This window comes from Chionomys nivalis, chromosome 17 (genome assembly GCF_950005125.1).
Source record: "Chionomys nivalis chromosome 17, mChiNiv1.1, whole genome shotgun sequence".
NCBI lineage: Eukaryota > Metazoa > Chordata > Mammalia > Rodentia > Cricetidae > Chionomys > Chionomys nivalis.
This window is the reverse complement of record NC_080102.1, coordinates 31613529-31641138: the sequence shown is the minus strand read 5'-3', so window position 1 is coordinate 31641138 and position 27610 is coordinate 31613529. Positions and strand designations below refer to the sequence as shown.

General features: G+C 47.0%; 1 protein-coding gene across 2 annotated transcripts in view; it reads left to right on the top strand.

Moving 5' to 3' along the window:
* Slc45a4 (solute carrier family 45 member 4) overlaps positions 1 to 27610 on the top strand; it is a 71884-nt gene that overhangs the window by 29494 nt on the left and 14780 nt on the right. For both annotated transcript variants that reach the window (XM_057791862.1, XM_057791863.1), the window contains exon 2: positions 11530 to 12157. In XM_057791862.1, the coding sequence (XP_057647845.1) occupies positions 11914 to 12157 (244 nt within the window). In that variant the 5' untranslated portion in view covers positions 11530 to 11913. The remainder of the gene's footprint in view (positions 1 to 11529; positions 12158 to 27610) is intronic.

The following is a 27610-nucleotide window of genomic DNA, read 5'->3' as shown; positions in this document are numbered from 1 at the left end:
AGGCCCTGTGAGACCCTGCTTCCAAATAAAATAAAATAAAATAAAAGGCACTCAAGCCCAACAACAACAAAAAGATGTTTCTTACCCTTGGGAGAGTGAAGCTAGAGAACCAGTGTGGGGGCAGCCAGACCTTAAAGCAAAACAACATAAAAAGGTATTTTATTTAAAATCCCAGTGCTTTCCCCCAATTCTGTTTTCTTTGTTTGAGACGGAATCTTGCTATGTAGTCCAGGTTAGCCTAGAATTCATGGCCGTTCTCTTGTCTCAGTGCTGATGGGAGGCATAAGCCATTACGTCCAGTTCTCTTTTGTTGTTGTTACTTTTGGTGGACAGTGATATTCAGGCTGGCTGTGGGCTCAAGTGATCATCCTGCCTCAATCTTCCATGTCGTTGATATGCACTGCTATGTCCAGTGTGCCCTTGACATTGTGAAAAATAGAGCAATGGACACTGTGATCCGACTCCACATTAAAAATACTTTCTGGCTGGGCATGGTGCCACATGCCTATGATCTTAGAGCTCAGGAGGCAGAGGCAGGCAGATCTCTGAGGTCAAGGTCTGCCTGGCCTGTATTATAGGTTTCAGGCCAGCCAGGGCTAAACATTAGACCCTGTCAGTAATAATAATACATATTTACTGTGATATTAATCACCATGTGTTTGCCTATTTCAGTCAGAGATTCAAAGACATTTATTTTAAGTTGGCAGCTTGTTTGTGTGGCAGGCAGATCTGGCAGGTAGGCTGTGCCCAGGTGGCTTAGGTAGTCCCACTGAGAAGGGGCTACTGAACCTTGTGAGTTTCTGACAGAGACTTCAGCAAATGCATGACCTGGGATGGACCTTGTGGTGTGGCTAGCTTAAAGCAGACAGCTGGAGAGCCTGAAGGGGCTCTTTGAAGGGCTTTGAAGGCCAATCCAGAATAAGGAGAGAGGCAGAAACAGGGAACAGTGTAATGGATATGCTATTCCAAGGGATCATTCCAGTTATGATATTGAGATTTGGTCTACAATGTTGAGGGCAAAGTCACCAGTCAAGTTAAGAGCTTCCTGGGTGTTTCAGGCATTAGAAAGAAGAGCAGAGGTGGTAGGTGTTACAGGATTCAGAGTGAACTGAAAAGCAGAGTCCAGCCACGCCCCAGCTCTTGACCCTGAGTAATCTGATAGACACATCACAAATCTTAAATGGGTACCTCCACTCAAGATTTTGACCTCAGTGTGTATTGGGGGTTGTCTTGCTGGTACCGGCAGCCTTCATGATCACCATCCCTGTCTCTGTGTGCTTTAAAGGCCAGGAAGATCCATGAGAAATTAAAGAGGCCAGCAGTTCTTCCAGCCTAGTTTCCCTGTGCACTCTCTTTCTCTGCCCGCGCATGCGTGTGTGTGTGTGTGTGTGTGTGTGTGTGAGAGAGAGAGAGAGAGAGAGCGAGCGAGCGAGCGAGCGCACATTTGTATGTACTTGTATCTCTTATGTGTTGGTGAGCTGTGGACTCTTGTACACCTGCACAACCATCTCAGAACTGAGCTGGTTCCCTGGCCTACTGCTTGAGGGACAGGATAGTACTCATGGAGAGGGGCTGAGCTTCTTGCCTCCATTTGGCTCTTTAAGCTGATGCTTGCTGTTTGCCCCTATCAGTTCTCCCCAGCCCCTCCATTCAGGGGCTAGTGCTGGTGGTCCACCTGCAGACTGCTTTACTAAGACTTGGTTCTTTGATGTCTGGGCCAGGCTGTGCTATACTCCATGCCTCACAGGCCCTGGGAATTCCCAGTAGGCTTCCACAGATCTCTTGGCAATTCTGATGTTTTCCTTTGCAGATCAAAAAGTTGCTTTCAGAAATGCTGTGCCAGCCACGTTAATTCGGCCACCTATGAGTTGATAGCATTTCGTGGTCTGCAAGCAGGCCTGGAGGCCTTGAGTGTCCATCCAGTAGTGCTCAGGGACTGGTAGATTTCCTCCTGGAATGTGTGAGAGGAGTTCATGTTGGCTGGGCCCTTCTAAGTCTCCTCTGGGATTTGCCCTTGCTGCTCAAACAACTTCATTGGTTTAGTTTTAGGCCCTTGGATTTTTTTTACAGTCATGATTTCTATTAGCTACTGAAATCATGGTCTTACATCATGGATGTATGCCCATTAGTTGATTATACAGGAAGCAGGAGCAACAGTTCAGCCACTAACAATCTATGAGACATGGAGGGATTCACTTGTAGTAGTATTGGGGGTGGGGGTGGCGCTAGATAGAGGAAGAACCTTTACTAGTTGTACTTAAGGCATCCTGACTAGACATGGGGCAGGAGGATCTGGGTAATGGGTCTGCATGTGCTCTGCTGCTCTCAACCTCCTGAGGACTGGGTATGCACCACCATTTCCCATCTGCATATACAGTTCATGTGGAGGGTGTGACAGCTTCTCTTGATGGCTTCAAGAATTCTAGTATTTGTCTTGAAGTTTACTTTCATTGCGGTGTGTCAGTTTCTTAAAAATAAAAAAAAAAATTTCAAATCGTCTTAATTAGTCACTGGTATTGATAGACCGGTTTCTGCTTCTTGTCTAGTAAGAAGTGGGTCTTTGGGTTTTGTGATTGTTTACTTCTTCTCACTAAATGGAAGACCCTGTAGCCCAGGCTGGCCTTCAACTTGTAGCAGTTCTCCTGCCTTTGCTCACCAAGTGCTGAAATTATAGGCACATACCATCACTCCTAGCTAGAGAGAGGGATTTCAAAATTTCTAAGCATTCTTTCTTTCCCCTCTCAGTGCTGGGGGTTGAATGTAGGGCCTCATGTATGCCCAGCACACACTTTACCATTGAGCCAGCTCTCCAGCCCTCTTTTCACTTACTTTTATTGTTGTTTTTCCGAGACAGGGTTTCTCTATGTTATAGCTCTGGCTGTCCTGGAACTTACTTTGTAGGCTGGTCTCAGACTCACAGAGATCTGCCTGCCGCTGCCTCCCAAGCACTGGGATTAAAGGTGTGCGCCACCACTGCCCGACTTCTTGTTGTTTTAAGACAGAGTTTCACGTACCTGAAGCTGACCTTGAACTCTTGATTCTCCTGCTCAGCCTCCCAAATACAGTTACTTCTTATTTTGAGGCAGGGTAAGTTGCCTGGCTAGGCATGTGATTTACTCTGTAGTTTAGGCAGGCCTTACACAGGCAGTCCTCCTGCCTCAACCTGCTGAGTAGGTAGAAAGACGACAGACTCAGCTCTTCATCCTACACAGTCTCCATAATTTCATCTTTTCTAGAAGGACTCATACTTATTTCCTTTTTCAGGTTCATTTCCTGCCACTTAGTAATTTGCATTTACCAGTTCTCTCTGTTTTGATACGTGTCCGTAGCTAACCCAGAACTCATTGTGTAGACTGGGCTGGCCTCGAGTTTGTCATGATCCTCTTGCTTTGGTCTAATAAGTGCTGATATTATAAGCATATGTGCCATGTCTGGCTTCCTCCATAGTTCATTAATTCTCCTACTAAAAGACTTCTTGATTGCTTCCAGGCATCAGAATATGTCTTAACTTCTGTGTGCAGGGTTTGTGGGGTCATGAGTGTGCAACCTGTCAATTAATTTTGGATTGCATGGTGATATGTTTAGTTTTGGATCCCAAAGTTGTATAGCTGCACCCTATGCATGCCCACTAGCAGTGACCGAATAAGGCTGTACCATATCCTCACTCGCTCATGGTGTTTAGATTTGGGCAGTTTTGGCAGGTGTGTAGCAGCTTGGCATCTAAGGTGACACATGAAGGAAAACATCTTTTCATGACTTTTCACACATGTGTCTTCATGACCTCCCTTGTAGGATCCTTGACCGATTTTTTTTTCTTTTAAGTTTTTGAGACAGGGTTTCATGTAGTCCAGGCTGGCTTTGAACTTGATACACAGCCTAGACCAATCCTGAGCTACTCTCTGACCCTCCTGCTTTTGTAGCACACATGTTGGGGTTACTGGCATTTGCAACCATGCCTGGCCCTTGACCTGTCTTTAATCAGACTGTTTTCGGACCATGAGAATTGAGTGTATATTTTGGATAGCTTCTTTGCAAGTCCTTTCTCCTAGTCTGCAGCTTACTCTCCTATTGTCTTGACATAGCATCGACTCATTGCTCATGTGCTTTCCAGTAAAAGACTGCTGTATTTCATTCCTACCATGGGCACATTGGATTAGCTGGATTCAATTGGATTTTTTTATACTCTTGGTTCATACATTGATATTCTTTGCTATCAGCTGCCATTGGTCCAGTTTCTCTAGTTTGTGTTGTCTCTGATTATCTGGAGAGAGGTGCTGGTGGGGATCAGGAGGCTGTGTCAGTGAATGTCACTTAGGCCTGTGTTGTGGTTCCATTAGTACCTAGTACCACACTGTGATTTCTGTCAGGTTTTCCCAGCAAACCCTCTGACTTTATGCTGATGTGAAAGAGGAAGATAGCTACCGTCTCCCCATACTGTACTTTGCACTTTGAATTTTGATCCTCCCCTGCAGGGTAGCAATTTGGTAAGATGCTTTCTCTATACCTCTTGAAGCTCCCAGGTGGCCATGTGCTCTTAGGAGCAGCTGATGCAGTTCTCCGGAGACTGTGCCACAGGGTGGATGGAGTCACCACATTTTTAAGGTATTTCAGCTATGTGTTTGAGTTGAAGAACACCTCCTGTACTCATGGTGTTTTGAGGGTGTAGTGCCGAATTTGTGCCACTTTATACCTGTGACTGTGGGTGTTGTGGCAAGCCAGTCACCACTGAGCACTTGTTGGTTGCATGTAGTTAGAACATACAGTCTACATATGTGTGAGAATGTGTATGGACCATGATGGGGCATCTGTAAGTGCAGCATGCACCACCAACACTCCTACACTGTGCCCAGGCTGAGTGCCTCATTGACTTTGACAGTGCTCGTGAATGTTGTAACTATTTTGACCTTTAAACTTTCCCATCCATGGAGCTAGGGAAATGGCTCAGAAAGTGAAGTGCTTGCCTTCTACCAGGTTTGGATCTTCAGCACCCACATAATTGCCATGTGGTCATGGCAGCCCATTTGTCATCTCAGCTCTTGGAAGGGATCCCTGACACAAGTTGTCTAGCCAGACTGAACAAATGAATTGTCAAACTCCGGGTTCAAATGAGCAACCCTGTCTCCCTGTCTCAGTATATACAGTGGAGAGAGATTGAGGAATAAATCCAGATTCTGTGTCAATTACAGGCCTTCACCACCTGCATTGCAACATGCCCCTTCCATACACATATACACAAACCTAAAAAATGCACCCTAAAACCTTGAGCCAAGCTTGGGGTACCGATCAGAGCTGCTATCCAGACACTTTTGCACAACAGCTTGAAGGAAGTCACATGTTTTGGCATCAGTCACTCTCACATTAGAAACAGGACAATAGAGGAAGTTGTTGGTTGGAACAATTGTTGTTGCGTTTGTCTGAGTACATCTGCAGACTGTAACAAAATTGTCACAAAGTGCGCAATTTGCTGGAGCAGGCTCCAAGGGAAGCTTCTTTGCTGTATTGGGAAAAAAACTATCCTGGGTATGTCACAGGTCATTTAATAGAAGAGTCCAGAAGAAGCCATAGCTTACTTTTGGTCTTATTCTCGTGAGTCCAGAACTGCCTGTGCTATGAGCAGAGGCAGCTGGTCCTTCTGGCCTCGGTTTCTGTACGTCATCATGCTCTTAGCCTGGCTTTTACACTGTGCTCCTCAAAGGAAGCTTTTGCATGTGATTACATAGTGTCACTCCTGTGATGGCATGGGACCAGCCTTCTTCCAAGGAACGGTTGTCCTGCACTAGGAAATGACTCCATGGGCATTGCCCTGTGGATCATGAACTTCTTTTTATGATACTTGATGGTTCTATCCTGAAATATGCTGACCAAATGCTGGGTACGTGGCCTCTGGTCAGGAGTCATAGCTCCACCCGACTTCCTTCTTCAAGCTTCCTTCCATTTCTTTTTGGGCTCTGATAGAGAATACCAGAGATGGGACATGGGGAACCCACAAAGGAAGGGTTTCTACCCTGCAGGTTCTTTGTGCCCAGGAAAGGCACAGCAAGGACCCGAATTCCCAAACAAGAGCTATGCTTGGTTAAGTTCAGATGGAGAGGACTAGGTGATGCTGCCTTGTTTCTGGGGAAATGGATGAGTAAGCCAGCCAGGTGCCTCTGGGATTCAGAAGTGCTGTCGTTCAAGCCTGGCAATGTTGAACAGATTGTTAAATTTGCTATTCTCTTCTTTTTGTCTATTCTCAGACAAAAGCATTAGATAACAAGTTAAAATACAAAAAGCTAGTAGCCTCGGTTAGATGAAGGGGAACATGTCTGAGTGAGCAAGCAATATTATTAGCTTTCAAATGTCCACTGACCAAGGAAGAATGAATTTTGGCAACAGAGGCAAAGCAGGTAGAGTAAGGAATGAGCCTGAGAAGTGTGCAGTGCTTTGTGCGAGCCCCCAAGGGCTTTCCTCAAAGGTGCAGAGTCAACTTGAAAGAAAAGCAAAGATAAGGCTATGCAGCACAGGCATTCTCCAAAAGACAAGTTGAATCCAGTCCAGATCCCAAAAGGACTTTTCCCCCAGAGCTCATCATGCCCTTTTAAAGTCCATATGCTCATAAAGTTCTTGGAAATGAACATGGAGGAGTAATCTGGAGAATGCTGGGAAGTGAAGAGTGGGGACTGACTCAGAAAGACTGCTGCAAATGGAGGCCTGGCTTCCGGCCTTTGACAGTGTGCTGAAGCAGAGGCACCATCTTTAAATATTCCCCCTCTTTTCAGAGCAGGGGTACCTGGCTTAGACATGGCATCTCTCCTTCCTCAGCTGCACCCTATAGCTCCTTACATACCTCTATGTATCCCTCAGCCAACTGGGGTCCCTTTGTCCTGAGTGTGATTTCAAAGCTGCTTTACTATGTGGGGCCCTTGATCTAATTGCCACTTTCTAGGGCTCTGAAGAAGAGGTTGAACTTAATGGCTGTGCCAGGTGGTACCCTGATGGGGAGCAGATTGTCTTCCACAGTGCCTGGCTGTATCTGTGTTGGTGAAGAAATGGAGTCTGTTTTATTCTAGCTGTTAACATGACTTTATTAAAAATCCCCAGTTCGAAAAGTTGCCCTGGAACTTGGAGGGCTAGTTGCCTTGCAGTGGTGTGAGCACCATGGGTTGGCAGTGTCTGGGAGTTAGCTTACAGAATGGGACATGTTCGGTAGGCCTTGCACTTAATAACTGTTCCTTAGGGCTGTCTGAAAGATGCTCATGGCATTTGCTTGTGTGAAATATACTCTGTTCACCTAGACCATGTGAGCAGCAGGTACTCAACCCAGAACACACACTATTTACAAAGATTCCAGAGAGGCCAGACCTAGATGAGGAACTGTTGCCGCTCACCAGGTGTGGCTGCTCCAGAACTCTGGAATATGGGAGTGGCAAGAAGAGGCACTGAGTGCCCTCCCAGCACACTGCCTGTAGGCGGTACATCATCTTTCATTGAACCACACTGGTCTCTTGATGTAAAACATCAAGTTCTGGTGTGAGCAACAGCAGGACCCAAGTTAGGGAGGTGAGGATGCTGGTGTATCATGAGGGGCTGTTCAACTGCTAGCATGGTGTGTCATTCAACCCTGCAGCTGCAATGGTGTTGGCAGGACCAGAACTTGCTGTCCTAAATGGCAAAGACTCTGGAAAGGCTGGTGTGGCTTGAGCTGGTGCAGAGAGACAGGAAGCAGAGTAGAGCTGAGTGGTGTGAGCCCCAGGGAGCACAAGCAGTTACAGTAGGCATCCCTCTTCCCACAGCTGGAGTGGACTGCATCCCCTAAAAAATGACAAAGGGTGCCAGGCTCTTCGGGCTGCTTTCTCTGAGACTATGGGTACTGCGGCTGTCTGCCACCTGCGAGCACATCTGAGCACTATGCCAACCGAGTCCTGACCTTGCATCAGTCGGTTCTGAGTCTTTGAGTAGGGAGACCCCAAACATTTTAGTGTCCCACTCAACCTCCCCCCTCAGTTTGATGTCTGCTTCTTCTTGCACTCACCTGGTACTTATACCACCATGTATTGCTCTACACAGGTAAAATGAAGCTATCTGTAGCCAGGCCTGGTGCCAGCTGTGACCAGAAGCTGCACACTGTATTATGCCATGGCTTGCTGAACACTTGCTGTTCTTACTTGGGCTTCTCCCTTAAGCTGAGCAGTGTAGTGTTGCTGTGGAGGCCTGTCTTTAGTTGAAGGCACCACATCTTCAGGGCCAGATGTGGCTTGATGGCATATGGTTCCTAGATTTTGGGTGCAGCCTGGGATGACACATTGACAGTGGTGGTGGGGTCAGATTGAGTGGGAGCTGGAACCCTAAAAGCTGTTTCGATGGAGCAGCAAAAGAACCTACTCTATTGAGAGATTCTTAAGAATGACTGACATGTTTCCAGGGCATAGGTCAGCATCCTACAACTTGGTACTGAGATCCAGCCTGGAGCCCTGGTTCTGCTGGACTGGTCAGCAAGTTTTACATTTTAAGGGGTTGTTTAAAAAAACAAAAAACAAAAACAAAAAAGAAACGAAAAGAAAACTAAACTAGATAGAATATACAGCAGAAGCTAAATATAGCTTTAAAAGAAAGCTGGCCACACTTGGGCTGGAGTTGATTCAGATGTGATCATCAAGGGCTCAGACACTTAAATTTTATTTTATTTTTTATTTATTTATTTTTTTGTGAGTGCATAAGTGTTCAGCATGAGTCATGGTGTGAGTAGAAATCGGAGAACAGCTTGAAAAGTTATTTTTCTCCGAACACCTTATGGGTCCCAAGGATGTCAGGCTATACTCTCTGAGTCTTCTTCCTGGCCCAGGCTTGAACACCTTATAGAAACCCTTAGCATTACTCAGCCTTGGTGCTAATGGCTGGGTGCTGCAGAATGCTACAGGGTGCTGGGACTGTCCCTGACCAGGAGTTACTCCATTACATTGTGACTGGAATGGACTGCCTAGATTGAATTTGCACACTGTGTATTAGAGGTTTGTTTTGTCATCTCATTTTACTTTCCCTTTTTAAAAATTTATTTACTTTTATTTGTAATTAATTTAATTTTTAATTTAATGTGCATTGGTGTTTTACCGTGGGTATCAGGTTCCCTGATACTGGGGTTACAGACAGTTATGAGCTGCCATGTGGGTGCTGGGAGTTGAATCCCGGTCCTCTGGAAGAGCAGGCAGTGCTCTTAATGACTAAGCAACCTCTCCAACACTCATTTTAGTTTTTGAGGCAAGGTCTTCTATAGCCCAAGCTTGCTGTGTAACCAGGACAACTGTGAACTCCATTCTTCCTGCCTCTATCCTGCAAGAGCTGATATAGTACAGACATGCGCCACGCCTGGTTTCAGAGGGTTGCTGCCTCATCTCTGTTGCTGCTGCAGTGACTCTGGAGCCAAGTCTTAGCCCTGCATTTCAGGCACACAAGTTTCTGAGGATAGAGCAGAAGTGGGCCAAAGGCCACTGAGCATAGCTGAAGGGTTTGGCGTTTGTAATTATGTTTTTAGGACTGCTTGCAGAATAATCTCTGTTGTCCTGCCAACACCCAGCTGATCTGTTTCAGCTTCACAAACTGCATTGATCCATGTCCCCAGAATGTCCCTGTCAGGAAGGGGCTAAGAAGTTAAACCATGGCTCCTGTTTTGACAAAAGTCTGGCAGGTTAACATAAAGAAAGACCATGGTAGTTTCTCTTGACAGTGCGTGGGCAGAGGTTGAGGTCAAGAGTAACAGAGCTGAGGGTAGGATTGGTTTCCTCACTGCTTATACCGTGTGTTGGAAAGAGGAGTATAAGTAGGTAACTTGTTTTTGTTGTTTTAATCATGTGTATTGAGTATCTGTAAAGGGTTATGTGCACATGAGTGCCAGTGTCCTCAGAGATAAGAGGTGTTGAATCCCCTGGAGTGCCATGTAGTTGTAAGCTGCCTAACATGGGTGCTGGGAGCTGAACTTGGGTTCATCTCTCTATTCCTGTGACTGGGGTTTATATGGTAGAGTAGGTAGGTGAATGTGAGATTTCAGATGAGAGCTGTGGAATTGCAGTAAAACTGGGGACAGAGAAGCCAGTGTGTAGCTGAGACTGCTGGATCTCTGGTGGGGTGTGGGGGGTAAGGGTATGGTAAGCCTGAAGGGGTGGCTTATAGTTGCAGCCAAAGAGCAAAGTAAGTGGGGATGGGTGGGGAGGGCTGAAAACCAGTGCACTGGGAAATCTTCCCATTTGAGCTGTCCTGACCCTGCCTTGAGGGGACTGCTGAGAGAGGGACTAGATGGTGCTCACCCCAAGTTTTCTGCCCACCCTAGAAGGGGAGGAAGGGCTAGTTGGGACTCATTTGTTTGTCTCACTGTGTGGCGGTGACTGTCCTGGAACTCACTGTGTAGATCAGGCTTGCCTCAAACTCACCTGCCTCTGCCTCCTGAGTGCTGGGATTAAAGGTGTGCACCACTATGCCTGGTTTAGGACTCATCTTTACTAAGTAACTATTACTAGAAATGTTATCCAAAGCAATTATTGAGAAATGTCTGATAAGACATTTCTACAGACTCAGTTTCATATCCAATGGGAATGCTACCCTGCATGATTCAGGGACCCTTTTTTGTAGCCCTTCAGATGGAACTGAAGGTCTGTCTCCTAAAGAGGTCAGGGTGTTGTGCACCCCCATCTTTCCTCTTATTGTGGCAGCTGGCATGTGCTTGTGTGCATGCACATATTTGTATGAGTCAAGTTCTTGCTGTGTACGCCAGGCTAGCCTAAAACTCAAGATCCTCCTACCTCTGCGTCGCTGCTGCTGGGCTCACACCTATGTGCCACCACACTGATGTTGGGGTTCTTTCTGAATGGACGTGTCCAGTTATCTCTAAGAATCAATATATTACTGTGTGTGTGTCTAAGTAGAGACAATAAACAAGTTGATCACAGAAACTGGAGTAGAGCAGACTCCAAGACTAGGCTCTTGTGTTGTAAAGCCTCTGGTAATGCCATACATAGGCAGGGCATCTCAGAACTGCTTGAAGTTTCAGGGTTTGGCATGTGTAAAGGTCTCTTTGAGCTTTCTCTTTTAGATTTGATTATCACTGTGTTTTTCAACCTGGACAGGTCGAGGACTACTTCCCAAGCTGCTGCTGAGGACCCAGCACCCAGCCTCAGGATAGATTTCGAACTTGTCTATTAGGCATTGGGACTAGTGTCCCTGTCTATCTAGCCTGCTCTTCCACCTTTCATTGCACATTTGTAGGCAGTGTCTCATGAACCCCTCTGTGGCTCTGTCAGCTGCTTTCCCCAGCCTCCCTTTCCTTTCTGCTCTCTTTCATGATGCCACTGATGACTCCAGCCACAGAAAACCTGACACAGGCGATGGTATCAGTGGTGGCTAGCAAGCCAGCACTTTTTTCCTGTCCACTTCTCTTCTGATTCCGCTTACTTCAGCCGCCCCAGGTGTAATTCTCAAGAGCCCACATTGAATGTTGTCAATGGTGGCAGGTGTGGGCCAAGGGGCCACCTGTGACTTTAGCTTGTCTTTGCTTTCTTGCAGATCCTCTAACCGCTCGATGGGGAGTCACAGAAGATCACCTGTGTGTGTCAGCTCCCTACCTCTCTGTAGCAAGAGAAGTGACTGCAGCGCCTCCACAGTCATGATGATGAAACTGGTATTAACTGAGTGGCCCTTATGGATTTTTAACTCTAATTCACAGTGAGCCAGCAAGCCATATGTTTACAGTCCAACCAAAAACCCTTCTGTGTTGCTGCACGTCTTGAGTGAAAAGTTGAGACACCAGTTGGTACAAAGTGGAATATAAGAGTTACTTGCCGAGGAATGCACTTGCAGCAGAACGAGAAGACGTCTTAATTTATCGTTGGAGAGAGATGATAGTATTATTTATATAGGTTGAATAAATATATATATATTTTGGTGGTAATGAAAATGGCTCCGCAGAATGCCGACTCGGAATCTATGCAAGTACAAGAGCTGCCTATGCCCCTACCGGACCCTCAGAAACCTAAACACCCAGAGGCTGAGACCCAAGAGGAGACCATCAGTGAGGGGTCCATAGACAGAATCCCCACACGCCTGTGGGTCATGCACGGGGCAGTGATGTTTGGCAGGGAATTCTGTTACGCCATGGAGACAGCACTGGTTACACCTATACTGTTACAGATAGGTAAGTGTAGCACAGCAGGCCTGGCTACTGCTGAGTGTACAGCTCCAGCTCCAGGTGGTGGAACCGAAGCCTTGGGGAACCCTGCCATGAATCCTTGGCCTCTGTGTCAGTTGTCTCCCGTTAACCTGGTTCAGGGGCTTGTTCCTCTGTGGTCTGGATTTTGTGTCACATTCCTGATAGCAGGGCACTTGAGAAAAACAGTATGTTAGGCATAATGATTGGAGGCCATTGGCTGTACCACCACAGCAAATCAGGGATCCTGGTGTCATACTCGAGTTCTTGCCTATGGAATGGGTGTGAGTGCAATCCCACCTCAAAGGTGACTTCAGCCCTCTCAGGTTGCCACCAGAATGAGTTTGTCCCCAAAATTTCGTCAGAATCTTTAGTTTTCTCTTGTAGACTAAGGAAATTTTAAAAACTTAATTTCAGCTCTGAAGTGTCACAAGAGAACTAGACAAAAGACCAAGCAATCTAGAGGCATCGTATAATCAGGATTAATATTTTAAAAATCTGTCTGCTTTGGTTGTTTCAGCAGTATTTCTTGCCACAACATAACCACATCCTTGCATGGTGAGAGCTAACCCTGCTACACTGGGATTGGTCAGCTCAGCCTGTAGATTTGCTACCCCTGTGAATTCATCACTTCTTCCATCACAGTGGGATGTGTCTTCGGCCTCAGAGCACACAGGTTTCTGTGGGAGCAGGTTTCCCAACACTGGCAGTGCTCACGGCCTCACGCATGCCTGCTCTGTAGCCCCAGTTAGTAAAGCCAGTGGATAGGTCTCGTTCTCAGGTTCCACTATGGATCCTGAAATGCTTTTCTTTAGGAATCAGACTAATCTCCTCCCTTCCCTTCTAAAGCCAGTTCTCAGAAGGGTGTAGGAGGTGGCCAGGCGACTTATGGCACAGATGTGCTGGGGACTTGTCCTGGAGGGTTAGCAGGTATTAAGCTTGACCACACGTAGCTGTTCTCCTGTTTTATCATTGTGTTGCTTCTTATTCTTGGGGGCTTGTCATGTGAAGGCACTGTGGCAGACAGGCTATGCTCACAAAAGACAACTTAGAGCAATGAGAGAGACATTGGGGAGGCACCAGGCTTACTTGGTGTATGTTTTGTTCAGAGCCTTCTGAGAACTAGCTTCCACTCAGGTGTTAAAGCAGATCTGGAGCCAGCACGGGCTTCCAAGTTGACTTGCTACTTCCATTGTGGCAACGGAGATGTGATCCACATCCCCAAGCTGCTGAGACCCAGGATCCACATCTGCCCGGAGTCTTTACACTTAGTGGGTCGTACTGTTTCCATGCGACCTTCAGCACTTTTTATTTTTTGGTTTTGAATATTTATTACATGAGGTTTGCTGTGTGTTTTTAATTAAATAATTATTTTACCATACGTACCTCCCAAGTAGCTGGGATTATAGGCCTGAACTACCAGTCCCTCAGTGACTCTATCTTACTAGAGGTCTCTGGGGCTTCCTGGAGGGATCTGCGTGACAGGGAAGGCTCCAACCAAGAGCCAGCAAGGCCCAAGATTATGAGTTAGGAGCTTGCAAGAAGCCAAATCTTGTCAGTGCTTGATGACAAAATTTTCCCCAGCTGAGCTTTGCAATGACCACAGCCTGGTCAACACCTGGAATGCAGCTGCTGAGAAACCTTAAGCCAAACTCCTGGACTGAGCATCGGGTTCCTGAGCCATAGAAATTGACTGTGAGATGGCGAATGTTGTGAGCTCCTCAACCGTGTGTTTTGTCACATAGCAGTAGGTAACTAATGTATGGGTGCTGGCTATTACATTTGAAGCTTTATGGCCATACTGTTTCTAAACCCTTTATGATTTAGAACATAATATTTTCCCCATTACCTACACATATTCATCTTTCTAAAAGAGCATATCAAACGGCTTTAATTTTTTTCAGTTACATTGATTGATTGATTGATTGATTGATTGATTGATTGATTGAAGATTGTAGGGTTCACGCTTGCTAAGAGAACAACTTTCAGGAATCAGTCCTCTCCCACAGTGTGAGGCCCAGGAATTGAACTCAGGTCATCAGAGTTGGCAGCAATTGCCTTTATCTACTGAGCCATCTCCCTGGCCCTCAAAGTGATTTCAAAGGAAAGATGTTTCTATTGACCAATATCCTTTTATAAGAAACTGTCTACAGTTTGTGGTAGGAAGTCTGTCCTTTCTTTTTTTTAAATGTTTAATTTCTCATAGAAACCTTCCTGGCTGGAAGGCAGCAAGCAGAAGCTAGTGAGCAGAGAGCTTGCTCAAATTCTGCCCTTTGAAGTCAGTGGACCAGATGATCTCGGTCCAGCAGTAGCCAATCAAGCGAGCATATGCAGGGTTGACCTTTGACAGTTCCCAAAGGTAGTGCACTTGTGTTGTATTGTGAGTCACTCCTTTCAATTAGTAAGTTGTTTGTGTTGTTAAAATGTTGTGGTAAAACTGACCAGTGAGCCCTCAAGTGGAGTACAGAAAGGCTGTTGAATGTCCCATCTAGAGGAAGTCAATTCTGCTTGCTGTTTGCTACCTTCCAGCTATCACCAGCCATGTGACAGGCTGCTGATGTACCAACAAGTTTTGTAGCCTGTGTTCCCTGTGCCTTTTACCACGGAATAACTCCTTGTACTATTGACACTGGACTGGGACCAATGGAGGGACCCTCAAGCCCTGTCTAGCATGGAGAGGCCAGTGTCCTCTGCCCTTGATAATGGTAATGTTTGCTCATTCTGATCCTAACCACACTAGGGATTCCCCCTGCTGGCCTCCAACGAAGAGAAGGAATAAGGGAGGCTCCAGAAGGGTGGGTTGAACTTGAAGATGGTATGGCTGGTCAGCTGCCCTTCCACCTATGGTAAATCAGTGTTTTTCTTTATGCATAGTGGCATAGGGGGTTTCTGTGCCTGAATGGTGGTGGTGTTGGAAGGCACTGTGTCCCACAGCCAAAGCTGACTTCTTGAAGAAGCCTTGGCTCTCCTTCATCCAGTGCTTGTGGCTTTACTTCTGTTCCAACACCTCTTCTGAAAACAGTCACTGAGTTTACATGTCTGAAATGCTTCTACAAGTCTGGAACATGGTGAAAGCTGCTGCTTCTTCATCTGGGCTCCCACAGAGGCTTGAGCACCTTTGCTTTGCACAGCTTTCAGTGAAGTAAAACCCCAGAGCAAAACATTTGGAAGTCTTATCCCCGTAGAATGAGTAAAGGCAAGGGCTATTAACTGAGCTCACTGGACTCCAGGGTCTTGTTCTCAGGGTCAGCACCACCATGCTACACCACTTGAGACATGACAGGTCAAGAGACTTCTTACGAGATCCCAGCCCATGTCCAACTGTGCAGGAGTGTTCAGAGGGCTTCATTCTTCTTATTGTTGATGCTTGGACCTTGGGAGGGGGTGGGGGCATTCAAGATAGGGTTTCTCTGTATAACAGCTCTAGCTGTTCTGGAACTCGCCTTATAGACCAGACTGGCTTTAAACTCACAGAGATCCATCCACCTGCCCTTTCTTAGTACAGTTTACATGTATGTGGAGTTAGGGGTTGGGGCCAGGGCCTACAGAATGTTTGGCATGTTCTGTTTCACTGAGTTACATCCTTGACTCAATTTTCACTTTTTACTTTTTCTTTTGATTTTGAGACAGGTTCTCTCTATATACCCCTGGATGTCCCAGAACTTGCTATGTAGACCAGGCTGGTTTCGAACTCACAGAGGTCTGCCTGCCTCTGCCTTCCAGATGCCGGGATTAAAGGTGTATACCACCAAACATGGCTATTTGTTTGCTTGTTTTTGCTTTGCTTGCCTGCTTATTTTGAGACAGGTTCTCAAAAAGGCTGCCCTTCAACTCCCTGTGTACCCCAGGCAGATCTTGAATTTGTGCTCTTTCTGCTTCTGACTCCAGGTAGCAGGGATTATGGGTCTGGCCACCAGACACGTTATACTTCAGCTCTTTTCTTGTCCCGGGAGCAGAAGGTGAGCTCCTCCTCCCCAGCCTGAGCTCCCTGAATGCCATCACCTCCTGTAGTGCTGTCTCCCACTGTCAGTAAGCCTAACATTGGGACCAGGAGCCAGGACTTACTTGGAATCAGGAGACCACCTTGTCTGTGAAGGAGCCCTATGGTGGAGGTGCCAGTCTGGTGCTGGGGTGCTGTTGCTCAATCCCTGGGTCTGGGAAGAAGTCTTTGATGCACAGGAGGTGACTGGTGTGCTGTGATGGGAAAGAATGGGGGTAGTGTGACAGGGACCTGACTTGTCTGCAAATGGGACAGGGCATTTGCATAGAGAAGATAGTTCCCTAATACTGAAGAACTCCAGGTACCAATGTTACTGAGATAGGAATGGCTCAGTCCAGTGCATTGAGTGACCCCACCTACCTCTCCAAGCCCCATCTTACAGGATGTCTCTTGTAAATTTTCATCCCCATCTTCATCCCATTCAGAATTCCAGCATTCTATACTTACAAGACATTGAAATCTCCCATTCTTGTCTCACCTCTTCTGAGGGTCCCATGCTAGGCAGCCATCTTTGTCCCTTAAGTGACTGTCATTTTCCCTTGTCATTGTCCCTAAAGTGACTCTTGGTTTTGTTCTTGTTTTTGTCTTTTGTGTATTTTTTTCATTTCACTTATTCTTCTCCGTGTGCATGCACACACCACAGTGTTAGTGTCAAGGTCAGAAGACAACTTTGGAAAGTCACTTCTCTCCTTACTTTATGGAATCCAGGGATTGAACTTGGTTATGGTTTGCTTGGCAAGTGCTTTTTACCTACCAAACCATCACACAGAACCTCTTTTGTGTGTTCGAGACAGTGTCACTGTGTACTGGCCTCAGTATGTAGACTCTTCTGGCTTGTAGTAGACCTCTGCTTCTACCTCCAAGTGCAGGGAGTACAAGTGTATACCATCATTCCTAGCCTCCACCCTCTGTGAGATGGGAAGCCAGCTGACTACCAGACTGCCAGTCCCAAGAGTCTGAGCAGAAGCAGGGCCTGAAAGATCTACAGAGCACACATACCTGTCCTGACGGCCCACTATGGCTGGTGTTGTATTCTGCCATTGATAGATAACATGACTCTGGCATCTCAAACTCAGGGCCAGATGTGAACGTACAGCTGCCTTTGAAAGGCAAATTTGGAAGCACACTGCTCAGGAGTCTATGGGAAACTTGTAGAGAGCCAGCCTAGCCTTGTTGGGTACCCTCCTGTGCTATGTTCCCATGTTAAATTCTTCCCTTGAGAAGGAGTTCAGTCTCCTGCTACTGTTTATTGTTTCCCTCTTGGCTCAGGAAGTATACTCAGGGGAAAAGGAAAATCAGATAACAGAGAAAAGGGTGCCTTTTGTTGTAGTCTATGGGTTTGACTCATTAATGACGACTGAGCTAGTGTGAGAGCCTACCTACTCTGCTTTGATGAAGGTTCAGAAGAGTAGCACCCAAGAGCAAACAGTGAGGTCTGCCAATTATTTATGAGGAAAAGCTGGTTTACTGTCTCCCACATGCAGGAGTAGAACTGCTCACCAGTTTGTGATCCCACTCTCTGTAGAAGCTCCTGGGGAACGGGTGTGTTTCTAGGATTCAGTTGGCCGAAGCTTGAGCCCACCTCTTCTCCTATGGGAAGCGCCTGCCCTTTATTAGTTGTATACACAGAGACACTGGAAGATGAAAACAACCTTCCGTGCCCTTCAGTCCCCAACAAGGGGTTATATAAGGCGCAATCAGGAAGCTGGAAGCATGAGCAAGATGCTGATATACCAGCCATAGCAGCCTGGCACTGAGTTGTCAGCAGGGTGGCTGTGACCTGAGTCCAGCCCTTTTTAGGACCCCAGCACACTGCTTCCAAAGCTGGCTGCCTTCCTGTGCCTCTGGCTGTCCCTTTCATGTTGAAGTGCACAAGCATGGCAAGCCTTTGGTGAGAACTGAGAAGCACCATTCCACAGGAGGCATCTGAGTGCAGTGCATGTCTATAGCAAGCATATGCACATGTAACATGCACTGTGTAGATACTGCAGGTGTTCCTGTGACTTCTCACACTGGCTTGTGCTATATGCCCTACCTTGCAGGGTCTACATGCCTTGTCAGTGCTGCCTTCCTGCCACTCAGATGCACTTAACTCCTCTCACGGAGTTCTTGTTTTGACCCTTAGCATCCAAGAGCTTGTGCAGGTAGCACACCTTTGGTTTGTTACCCCTTGAACGCCCAGGGCTGTGAGTGTAGCACAGTGTCAGTATACATGTATAGTGTGCTTGAGTGCTAGAGTTCAGCATCAAGAACCCTCATCACCTTCACCACCCCCACTCCCAATACAGGCACCAGCTGGGTAGAAGGATCATTTGAGCTATGAACTTTAGCCATCCTGGCAAGAGAATGAGCCCCTCGTCTCACCCGTTTTTGAAAGGTAGTACTAGGGGTAGAACTCAGGGCCTAGTGTGTTGGGTAAGAACTTTACCATCTTGCTGTACCATGTGTGCCCCCTGCCCCACCCCCTAGTTCAACAGAAGTTCATCTCAGAGAAAAACATTGTCCTGAAGCTATCAGTCTTGAAATAGTCACGTTGGCAGGAAGAACTGAGGAGCACCCTGTCCCACTTTACAAGGGTAGTTACTTGGTGTGGCTGTCATAGGTGGGCTAGAATGGGTACTGCAGGAGTGAGGGTGCTTAGCCACAGGCTCCTTCCTCAGGTTCCCTGGCCAGCATACTTCAGCAGGCATGTTTACAGTGCCACATCACCACCCCAGGAACCCTAAGGAAAGTATCACATACATTTGGAGGCTTCTTACATGCTGTCTCTAGGTCCTTCCGTATAGAGTGTTGTGTGCCCTGTGGTGAGGCTGCAGCAGTGTGGGCTGAAGGTGACACTGAGGGGGCAAATGGCCAATGAGGAGTGAATCTTGAGGACCTTTGCTCAGTGACGTAAGCTGGCAGCAAAAGGACTCACACTGCGTAGACAGAAGGCAGAGTGGTGGGTGCTGAGGAGAGGGAGGAGAGTGTTTCCTGGGGGCAGTGTGCTGATGACTGGTTAAAATAGAACTTTCGTGTGTATTTCACTATTGACTTCCCACCACCTAGAGACCTAAGAAAGAGTGAAGAGTGCCTTTGCCACTTGCAGTTGGCCTCCTCCATACAGACAGGACTGTGATGCTCTGAGGGACAGTCCTCTGTGCATCTTTTGTGTGTGTACATGTGTGGTGTGCATGTGGAGGATGGGGCAAGTAACTCCCCAATTGTGGTCACAGTGACGGGGAAGCAGCTTGTGCTTGGTACTGTGTTTTGGAGGGAAGTCTGGATTTCCTTGTTTTTCAGATCATTGTGTTTAATAAACAATGAAATAGTCACCGCAATCATTTTTCCCAAGGAATTCCATATGCTGTTATTTTTTTTTTTTTTTTGTCAGACTCTTACTAAGTGTCTGCCTGTTGGTGCTGGGCAGTGTACCTAGCATGGAAGTGACATGGCCACCCAAAGCCATGGGGCTTGCCTGGACACTGGACATGTCATCTGGACCGCTGCTTGCAGAAAGGAAAGGCTGTACGTGAGCACGACTGCACAGCTGGCTTGAGGCAGAGGTTGTGGGGTTTGCCCCGAATTCCCTCTGGCTGGAGTCTTCCTGTTGTCTCTCAAAGACAGAATTAGTGACCACTGGGGATGTGCTGATGGAGAGAAGGTGGGGGTTCCCTAGCTAAGTACAGGAGGAGAGCTCATGAATAGGGGCTGTTTCTCTGAGAAGCACTCTGAGTGCTGAGTGATGGGAAGTGAAGGTGAAGGCTGCACGGCACTGCAAGGCCAATTAGTGTAACAGGAGCGGGATGCTACCATAGAGTCGGCATGCCTCAGTAGGGATTTGCTGCAGAGCTCTGAATTGGTGTGTGTGATGCAGGGATGGTCTGAGGCACTTGCTAAAGTTATAGTCACTGTGTGTTTCAGAACAGAGTGACAGGACATAGAGCATACATATCAAGTTAATGAAGGCAAAAAGCTTATCAGTTCCTGTAGGAAATGGTCACTTAAAACTTTATGATAAAAGCGAAAAATAAGTTAAATTTTAACAAAATACCACAAATAGGTGCTGAAAAGATAGATCAAGATACCAACAACCCAGAGATCCCATACATTAGTGTACAGTTGTGGCTTCTGGGAAGGGTCTGCCGATGTCATGGGAGAAGTGGGCTTTCTAAAAGATGCAGAGTACGGGATGGCCTCAGAGTGTGGCAGTGGATGACTTTGACTCCTGATCCTCAGGCCTTCACCTCCCAAGTGCTGGAAGTACAGGCGTGTGCCACCACACTGTGCTACCTGGGAAAATTTAAAACCAGTGCTGTCTTTACTCTTAAAAGTAAAGTTAGTCTTAAAAGAACCAGTCAGTATAGAGGTGTCCCCTTTATCACTTGCCTGGCTTGTGCAAGATCCTGGATCCATCCCTAATGTAGAAGAAAAGATAACTAAATTGAAACTGCACAGAATATGTACACATGTAGCTTGTTTAAACAATTATAAATAGGACTTGTCTTTGGTGCAAAATGGGTTGTCTGCTTCCCCTTTTTATTTTTGATTGTGCTTTGCAGTGCTGTAGAGTAGAAGCAGGGCTTTGCACATGTTAGGCAAGCATTCTGCCACTGAGCCACATCCCTGGTGAAATGAGGGCCTGGATGGATGTTAAGTTTGTAACTTGTGGGCACATCACAATAAAGAACTGTCTATCCTCCATTTCTGTAGGTTTCATTGTAGACAGATCTGAAAAGGAGAAGCCTAGAAGAAACTGACAGCAGGGGATGGACAAGTAGGACTTTCTCCGACACTTGGCTAAACTAAGATGGGTGCAAAGGAGGAGCCTGAGCCTGGGTCTTATACCTGAGGCCACACTGGCTACAGATGTGCTGGCTGGGGCAAATGCAGGTGACTTGAGGAGCAGTTGTTATCTGTACTTCACTTTCTTGCTGTCCACACACCTGTAGTTTGGGTTTTCCTATGAAGGAATGACTAAGATGAATTCTTCGTATAGGTGATCATTTTTCTGATCCAGCAGCGGTTATGAGTTGCACTGCCTCTTCCTCTTGTAGAACCCTGAATCCTATAATACTTCTCTATTATGAGGCCAGCAGCTTAGTTAGGCCTTCCTCATATGGCCTCCTGGCAGCTCCTAGGGAACCAGTTTGGGTTCATTGTCCTTTGCTGTCTGTCCCTTTGTCCAGAATATGGTGCACCCTGACTTCCTCACTTGTGTCCTTGTGACAGCTGAGCCTAGTCAGCTGTGATACCAGCACAGTGTTCTGGGTCAGAAGTGTGCTTCAGTAACAGGAATCATGAAAATCATGAATAGTGAACATGGCTATGTGCGTCTCATCCTGAATGCAAAAGTTCTGGGAGCAGAGGTGTTTCCAGCAGTGCTACACAGGCCAAAGCATCTCAGCACTTAGCTGACAAAGCCTAATGTGGCTTCTGCATGTCAGGCATCTGCATCACTGGGCAGAGGTGTTTGACCTGCACAGGAGATGAAACAGTGACAAATTCAGTATTGAAGAGTGTTTCACTTTACATAGCCATTTTGAGAGCATCCCCAGGCATGCCAGATTTCCTGATGCTCAAGAAGGGCAAACAAGGAGACGTGGTCACCTGGTGAAGGGTAGTTATGCCAGCACGGGACACTTGAGTGGTGCTTCAGAGGCAGTGGTGCTGCTGATGTGCTTAAAGAGTTCACAGTACACAGCCTACCCACCTCTGGAACACCTACCAGGGGATACAGGTGCTGTTAGAAAGTCTGAGACCAGGACTGGAGAGATGGCTCAGTGGTTAAGAGCACTGGTTGTTCTTCCACAGGTCCTGAGTTCAATTCCCAGCAACCACATGGCAGCTCACAACTGCCTGTAACTCCAGTTCCAGGGGACCCAACACCCCTACACAGACATATATGCAAGCAAATCACTAATGCACATAAAATAAAAATAAATTTTTAAAAAAAGGAAATCTGAGACCAGTTTGGATGAATGGGCACAGTAATACCCAGAAGGGTGGTGTGGAGGGAGGCAGGGAACAGGCCTCCAGGCCCATTTTTCATGGCCTCTCTGAGGAAATGGGGACTTTGGAAGCGAAAGTACTGTCAGGGCCTGTGGCATCCTTTCAACCAGTTCACCTTCAACAGGGCCACCAGGCCAGGTGGAGGCTTCCCAGTGACTCGGGGTATGTTTCATTTGTTCTGTGGCCTTAAGATCACCTGGCATTTGATCTTGGGAGACTTTATGGATCCTTAGACACAAGTGTTTCTGAACCCCATAAATCAGCTTGTCTATCCTTCTGGTGCCCCACACCTTCCCACCAAAGTCTTCGAGGCTTCCCTGGCACCTGAATTTTTCCCACCTGACTGGCCTGCAGGTTTCCATGACTCCTCTCCTCCAACATTCCTTCCCTCCAAGCAGGGCTGTGTGTGTCCTTTGCCTTGCCCTACTAGGCCTGCCTGTCAGGTCTTCTCTGGGCTCTTTTCAGCCCTAGACATGGAGAAGGGAAGGCTGTACTTCCAAAAGGCAGAAAAAGGTACCTGGGAATGGAGGCAAAATTCCAGGCTACTTTGCTCAAACCTAGGTGAAAGTAAGTATTGCCCTAGGTTTTCCTTTGCCTTCCTGACAGTCCTCACAAGTGCCAGATTCAGAGGATGTCATTGAGGCAGGGACGTGCCCTGCACCTGCATTGCTCCTGTGTACAGTGCCACACAAATAGATGTCCAGCACAGAGTATCCTAGTCACACTTCCACATAAGCAGAACCATTAGAAGACTATGCTCCTAAAGGTACCAGAGGACCCCCTCCACACACACACACACATACACACACACACAGCCACCCATGCTTCCTTCTTGGGGTCAATTGCCTTCCACTTATACTTCCTTGCCAGGGTCCTGGTCACTGACATAACCTATAAAGGCTCTGACTCTCCTCCCTCTCTGGAAGCTTGTCTTGAGCTACTCACTTCCACTATCTGACTATCCTTTCCTTGGACTCAGACCAGCTCAGTACTACCCCATCATCCTCAGTACTACTACCCACTGACATCTGGTAAGACATTCCTTCCTGCTCCTAGGTGAACCTAGGCTGCTTTGTCTGTTTTCCTCCTGCCAAGCGTGACAGTGTACGCCTGCTGGGTGGAGTGACTCATGCTGATGGTGGCTGTGTGTTGGGGGGAGCTCTCTGTGCCGCTTGTGTCAATAGATCCTCAGGTGCATACGTCACCCCATCTTCTAAATGAAGTGGAGGGTAAGGCAGTGGGAGCACCTCATTGGGTGCCAGCGCTACTAGCAAAGCCAAGGAGACCTCTCCAACACCCATACCCAGGTTCCCAGCATGGAACAGGCTTGTTCCTCCTGGTACTGTTGTTGGGCATGTTGAGTTTCATTTGGGAAAATAGCACCATGTGTATAACATCTTTCCATGCATCGCGGTCCTGTCAGCTTTTTCCAGGAAGTGGGGAAGATAGTATTGAATTACCTGGGTATGTATGAGACTTGATTTCATAGGAAAGTTATATGTTGGTACCCACAAAGGGCTGTATGACTTCCCCTGATGCAGCATTCTTAGTCCTGAATGAGGTTGAAGAGGGAGGAGGGCACCAGACAGACCCTGCCTCACAGCCTCTGTGCCCTACCCGCCAGAGCCTTTTCCTACAGGTGCTCAGGACCCATTTCTTTTAGGAGCCAGGTGCCGTAGGGTTCTCAACCTTTGTGCAATTATGGGGGTGGTGGCGCAAGGACTCCTTAGTCTCATGTTGGTTCAGAAACTAACTGGCCGCGGTGTGAACACTGGAAGTGATTAATTTCCTCCATACATCTTGCTCTATATGGAAGAGAGTTCAGCACTTGGCAATGGGCTTGGTGATGGATATGTGTCCATTAAATGTCTTTAGCTTCAGAGCTTTCCTAGCCTGCATCCTACTCTGAACCAGTGACTTGGGGTCAGACCCGTCTGCATTGTCCTCAGACAGCTGTGTCTGCAGTACAGTGCAGGTGTTCATGGGGATCTGTTCACCCAGAGCAAGTGGACTCCCTGAGCCCCTGCTTTCTTTCTCTTTGGAGAGGAAATCGGGGGAGGGGGGTCTCTTAAGACAGGCTCTCGTGTGGCCCAGGCTAGCCTTGAACTGGCTGTATAGCCAAGGATGGCCATGAACTCCTGATTATCTTACCTCCACCTTCTAAGAACTAGGATGGTAGGCATTTGCCTTGTTCCCTGAACACTTTCTTACAACTATGTAACTGAGCTGTGAATCACTCTGGGCTGTGGGTAGTAGAAGCTGAGGTAACATGTGACAGTTGAGTGGCAATCCTTTGAAACGGAGCTAGGAAAAACCACCTGAGTAGCTTCTAGTTTTACTCTTTCCTTGTCTTCCCAAGGTACTGGTGACTTCAGAATGTTCTTTGAAACTCTGTGGCCCTGCCTTTAGCTGGAGATGTGCATTATTCCAGACCCTCCCTGCCCAGGGAGGCCCCAGTGTTAGGATCCAGGCATTATGTTGCCCCCTGTCACCTGGTAGGATGTACTTTAACACTCAGTGTCTCAGCAGACCTTGCTTTAGTTCTGGTATGGCAGCAGGTGACCATGACCTGGCCTATGGAAAGTAGCCCATTCTTTCCACGCTGTAGCCTTAGCAAGGCCATCCTGAAATGGGCTCACAGTGAGCTTGCTGTTTAAGATTCCTGAGGTCACTCAAGGATGCTGAGGTTTTCCCACGAAGAACTTCTTCTCACCAGTGCATGTTATCTTGGGGTTTTGTCCAGGAGTACAAACCTATCTGGCCTGGCAGGCTTGTCCATTGAGAGAAAGAATGAGTTCCTATTTCCATCCTGGACCTTTTGTTTTGTTAAATATTTATAGGCCACTTTCCCAGCCTCCCTCCCCCACAAAATACCAGTTTATCAAAAATGTCCTTGTGAATAGAAACCTCTGCATGTGACCCAAGCATTGCAGTGGGCTGTCCCATGTACACATAGTGACACAGTGAGTATTTCCTGTGAACAGGGAACCTTCCGGGTCCCACCATTGTTGTTCAACCTTTGCCTGGAAAAAACCAAAAATTATTTACTAGGGACTGGCTTTGTGTTTGTTTAGGGCTTTGCTGGGAATTGCCTGGCTGAGACATCCCAGGGACGTGCTGGCAGCCGAGTGTTGGGGGTGGCAGCACCCCTTGCTTATCCTGGGCAGCTCTGGAGATGAGATGGGAAGTGTTAACTTGCCTGCGTGATGGAACAGTGCTGTCACCTGATTAGGGCCAGTTCTGGGGCAGGGAGCTTTAACTATGACTCGATAGTCCCCATACAGGTAGCTGAAACAGGGCGTTTGATCTCCTTGGGGCCAGGGTCTGGAGTCTAAAATAGACTTCTGGGTAGACTGGCATGACAAAACAAACAAACAACAACAACAACAAAAACCCAAACTGCTATAATGTCACCACTGGTGCTATTTGTGTCCCTGTGCTTGTGTCCTTGGCTGCTCTCTTTGCTTTGCACAGCTCTGGATGTCTATAGCCAATGATGCCACCCCTCAACCTTGCACAGCTAAACACAAGACTGCCTAGCCATGTTTCCTACCCAGTAGGAATCTGCATTCCTCCAGCACACAGTGCAGTACCTGGTATATCACCAGGCTCTCTAGCAAGCAACCACCACCCTGTAACTGCTAGCATCATGTAGAGGTCTCACCCTGTACAGGTCTGTACCTCTTCCAGGAGAGAACTTGAGGTCGAGTACTGGTATGACTGGTCATTATCCTGTCACAGGTACTGTGGAACGCAGTAGTATCAGCTGAGTGGCCAGCCATGACATTCCTAATGAACACAGCAAAAACTGGCAAGAATAGAGGCCAAAATGTGGAGCTTAACATTGTAGCTAACATTCCTACTTGAGCAGTGGTAGAGTAGAGCAGAGGCAGACCCAGCAGTACAGAAAGGCATGGCCGTTCTTCAGGGGTGTCCTAGTTGATTTTTTTGTCAGCTTGACTCAAGCTAGAGTTATCTGGAAAGAGGAACTTCAATTAAGAGAATGCCTCAATTAGACTGACCTGATTCATGATTGACATGACCCAGGCCATTATTGGTATTATCAGTCCTATGCAGGTGATCCTAAGTTGTATTAAAAAAAAGCCAGGAAGCAGAGTTCCTCCATGGCTTCTGCATCATTTCCTGTCTCCAGTCCTGCCTTGAGTCCCTACCGTGACTTCCCTTAGTGATGAATTATGACCTGAAAATTGTAAGTTGAAATAAGCCCTTTCCTCCCTGATTTGCTTTTTATCATGATATTTATCAGAACTATAGAAGACAAAGGCCTTGTGATAAGATTGACAGCTCATAGTCCAGTTTTTGTCTCTGCCCCTGGAGCCAGTGAGTGAGCAGCCCCAGATGCCAACAGATGGAGTGGCTGTGCATAAGACTTTACCAATGGACATTGAAACGAATTTTATAAGCTTTTTTTTTTAGTTAATTTATTTTTATGTGTCCGGGTGTTTTGTCTACAAATATGTCTTTGTACCACATGTATGCCTGGTACTCACGGAGGCCAGAAGAAGGTGTCAGATCACCTGAGACTGGAGTTAGGGATAGTTATGAGCTGTCATAAATGCCAGGTCCTCTTAACCACTGAGTCATCTCTCCAGCCCCTCCATAAACTTTTTGTGTCAGAAAGTATCACAGCCATGTTTTCTTTTTTTTAATTGATTTTATTGAGCTATACATTTTTCATTTTTTATAAGATCTGTGTAGAAGGCAGCATGATCTTGGGCAGCAGAGTTTGCTCACCTGTTCTGGAATCATAGCTTTTGGGCTGTGGTGGCTATAGCTTTCAGTTCCTGCAGAAGTAGTGACAGCTGGTCCAAGGTCTCCTATCCCTATTCCTGGCCAGCCTCCTGCTAGCCATGCCCACCTGGAGGAGCCAGTACTTTTCACTGACTCATTTGCTGCCCCAGTAAGTGTCGGTACATGACCACACTCGGTAACCAGCTCTTGGCTGCTTCAAAGGCCATTGTGGATGCAGCAGGGCCTTTTGTTCAACACAATATGTGTACACCCTGTGGCCAATAGATGGATGCATCATAGGACAGCTAGAGATGGCAGTGTCATGTCAAAGTATCATCAAGTTGGACACCTTGCTCTAGAGCCTGCACTGTCTATCTTCTATGAGAGCATCTATTGTTCTCCTCTAGTCTGTTGAGTTCTATAGTAAACTACTCATCTGTAGTCTACACTAGAGATGGGAAACACATTATTCTCCCATCTACGTGCTCAGATGAATATCTGGACCTGTCTTTCCTACTATCTGAGGTACTTCCTGTCCCTTTGCTAGATGCTGCAGACTTATGAACATGTCAGTCTTCTGCGACTCCTGTCTACCTGTATGTGTCATCTGCCAATATGACTTTGCTGAAGTCTGTGTTCCTAGGGGCTGATGCCTGGACCTACTGATATGATGCCAGCCTCTGTTGATGTTGTCACTG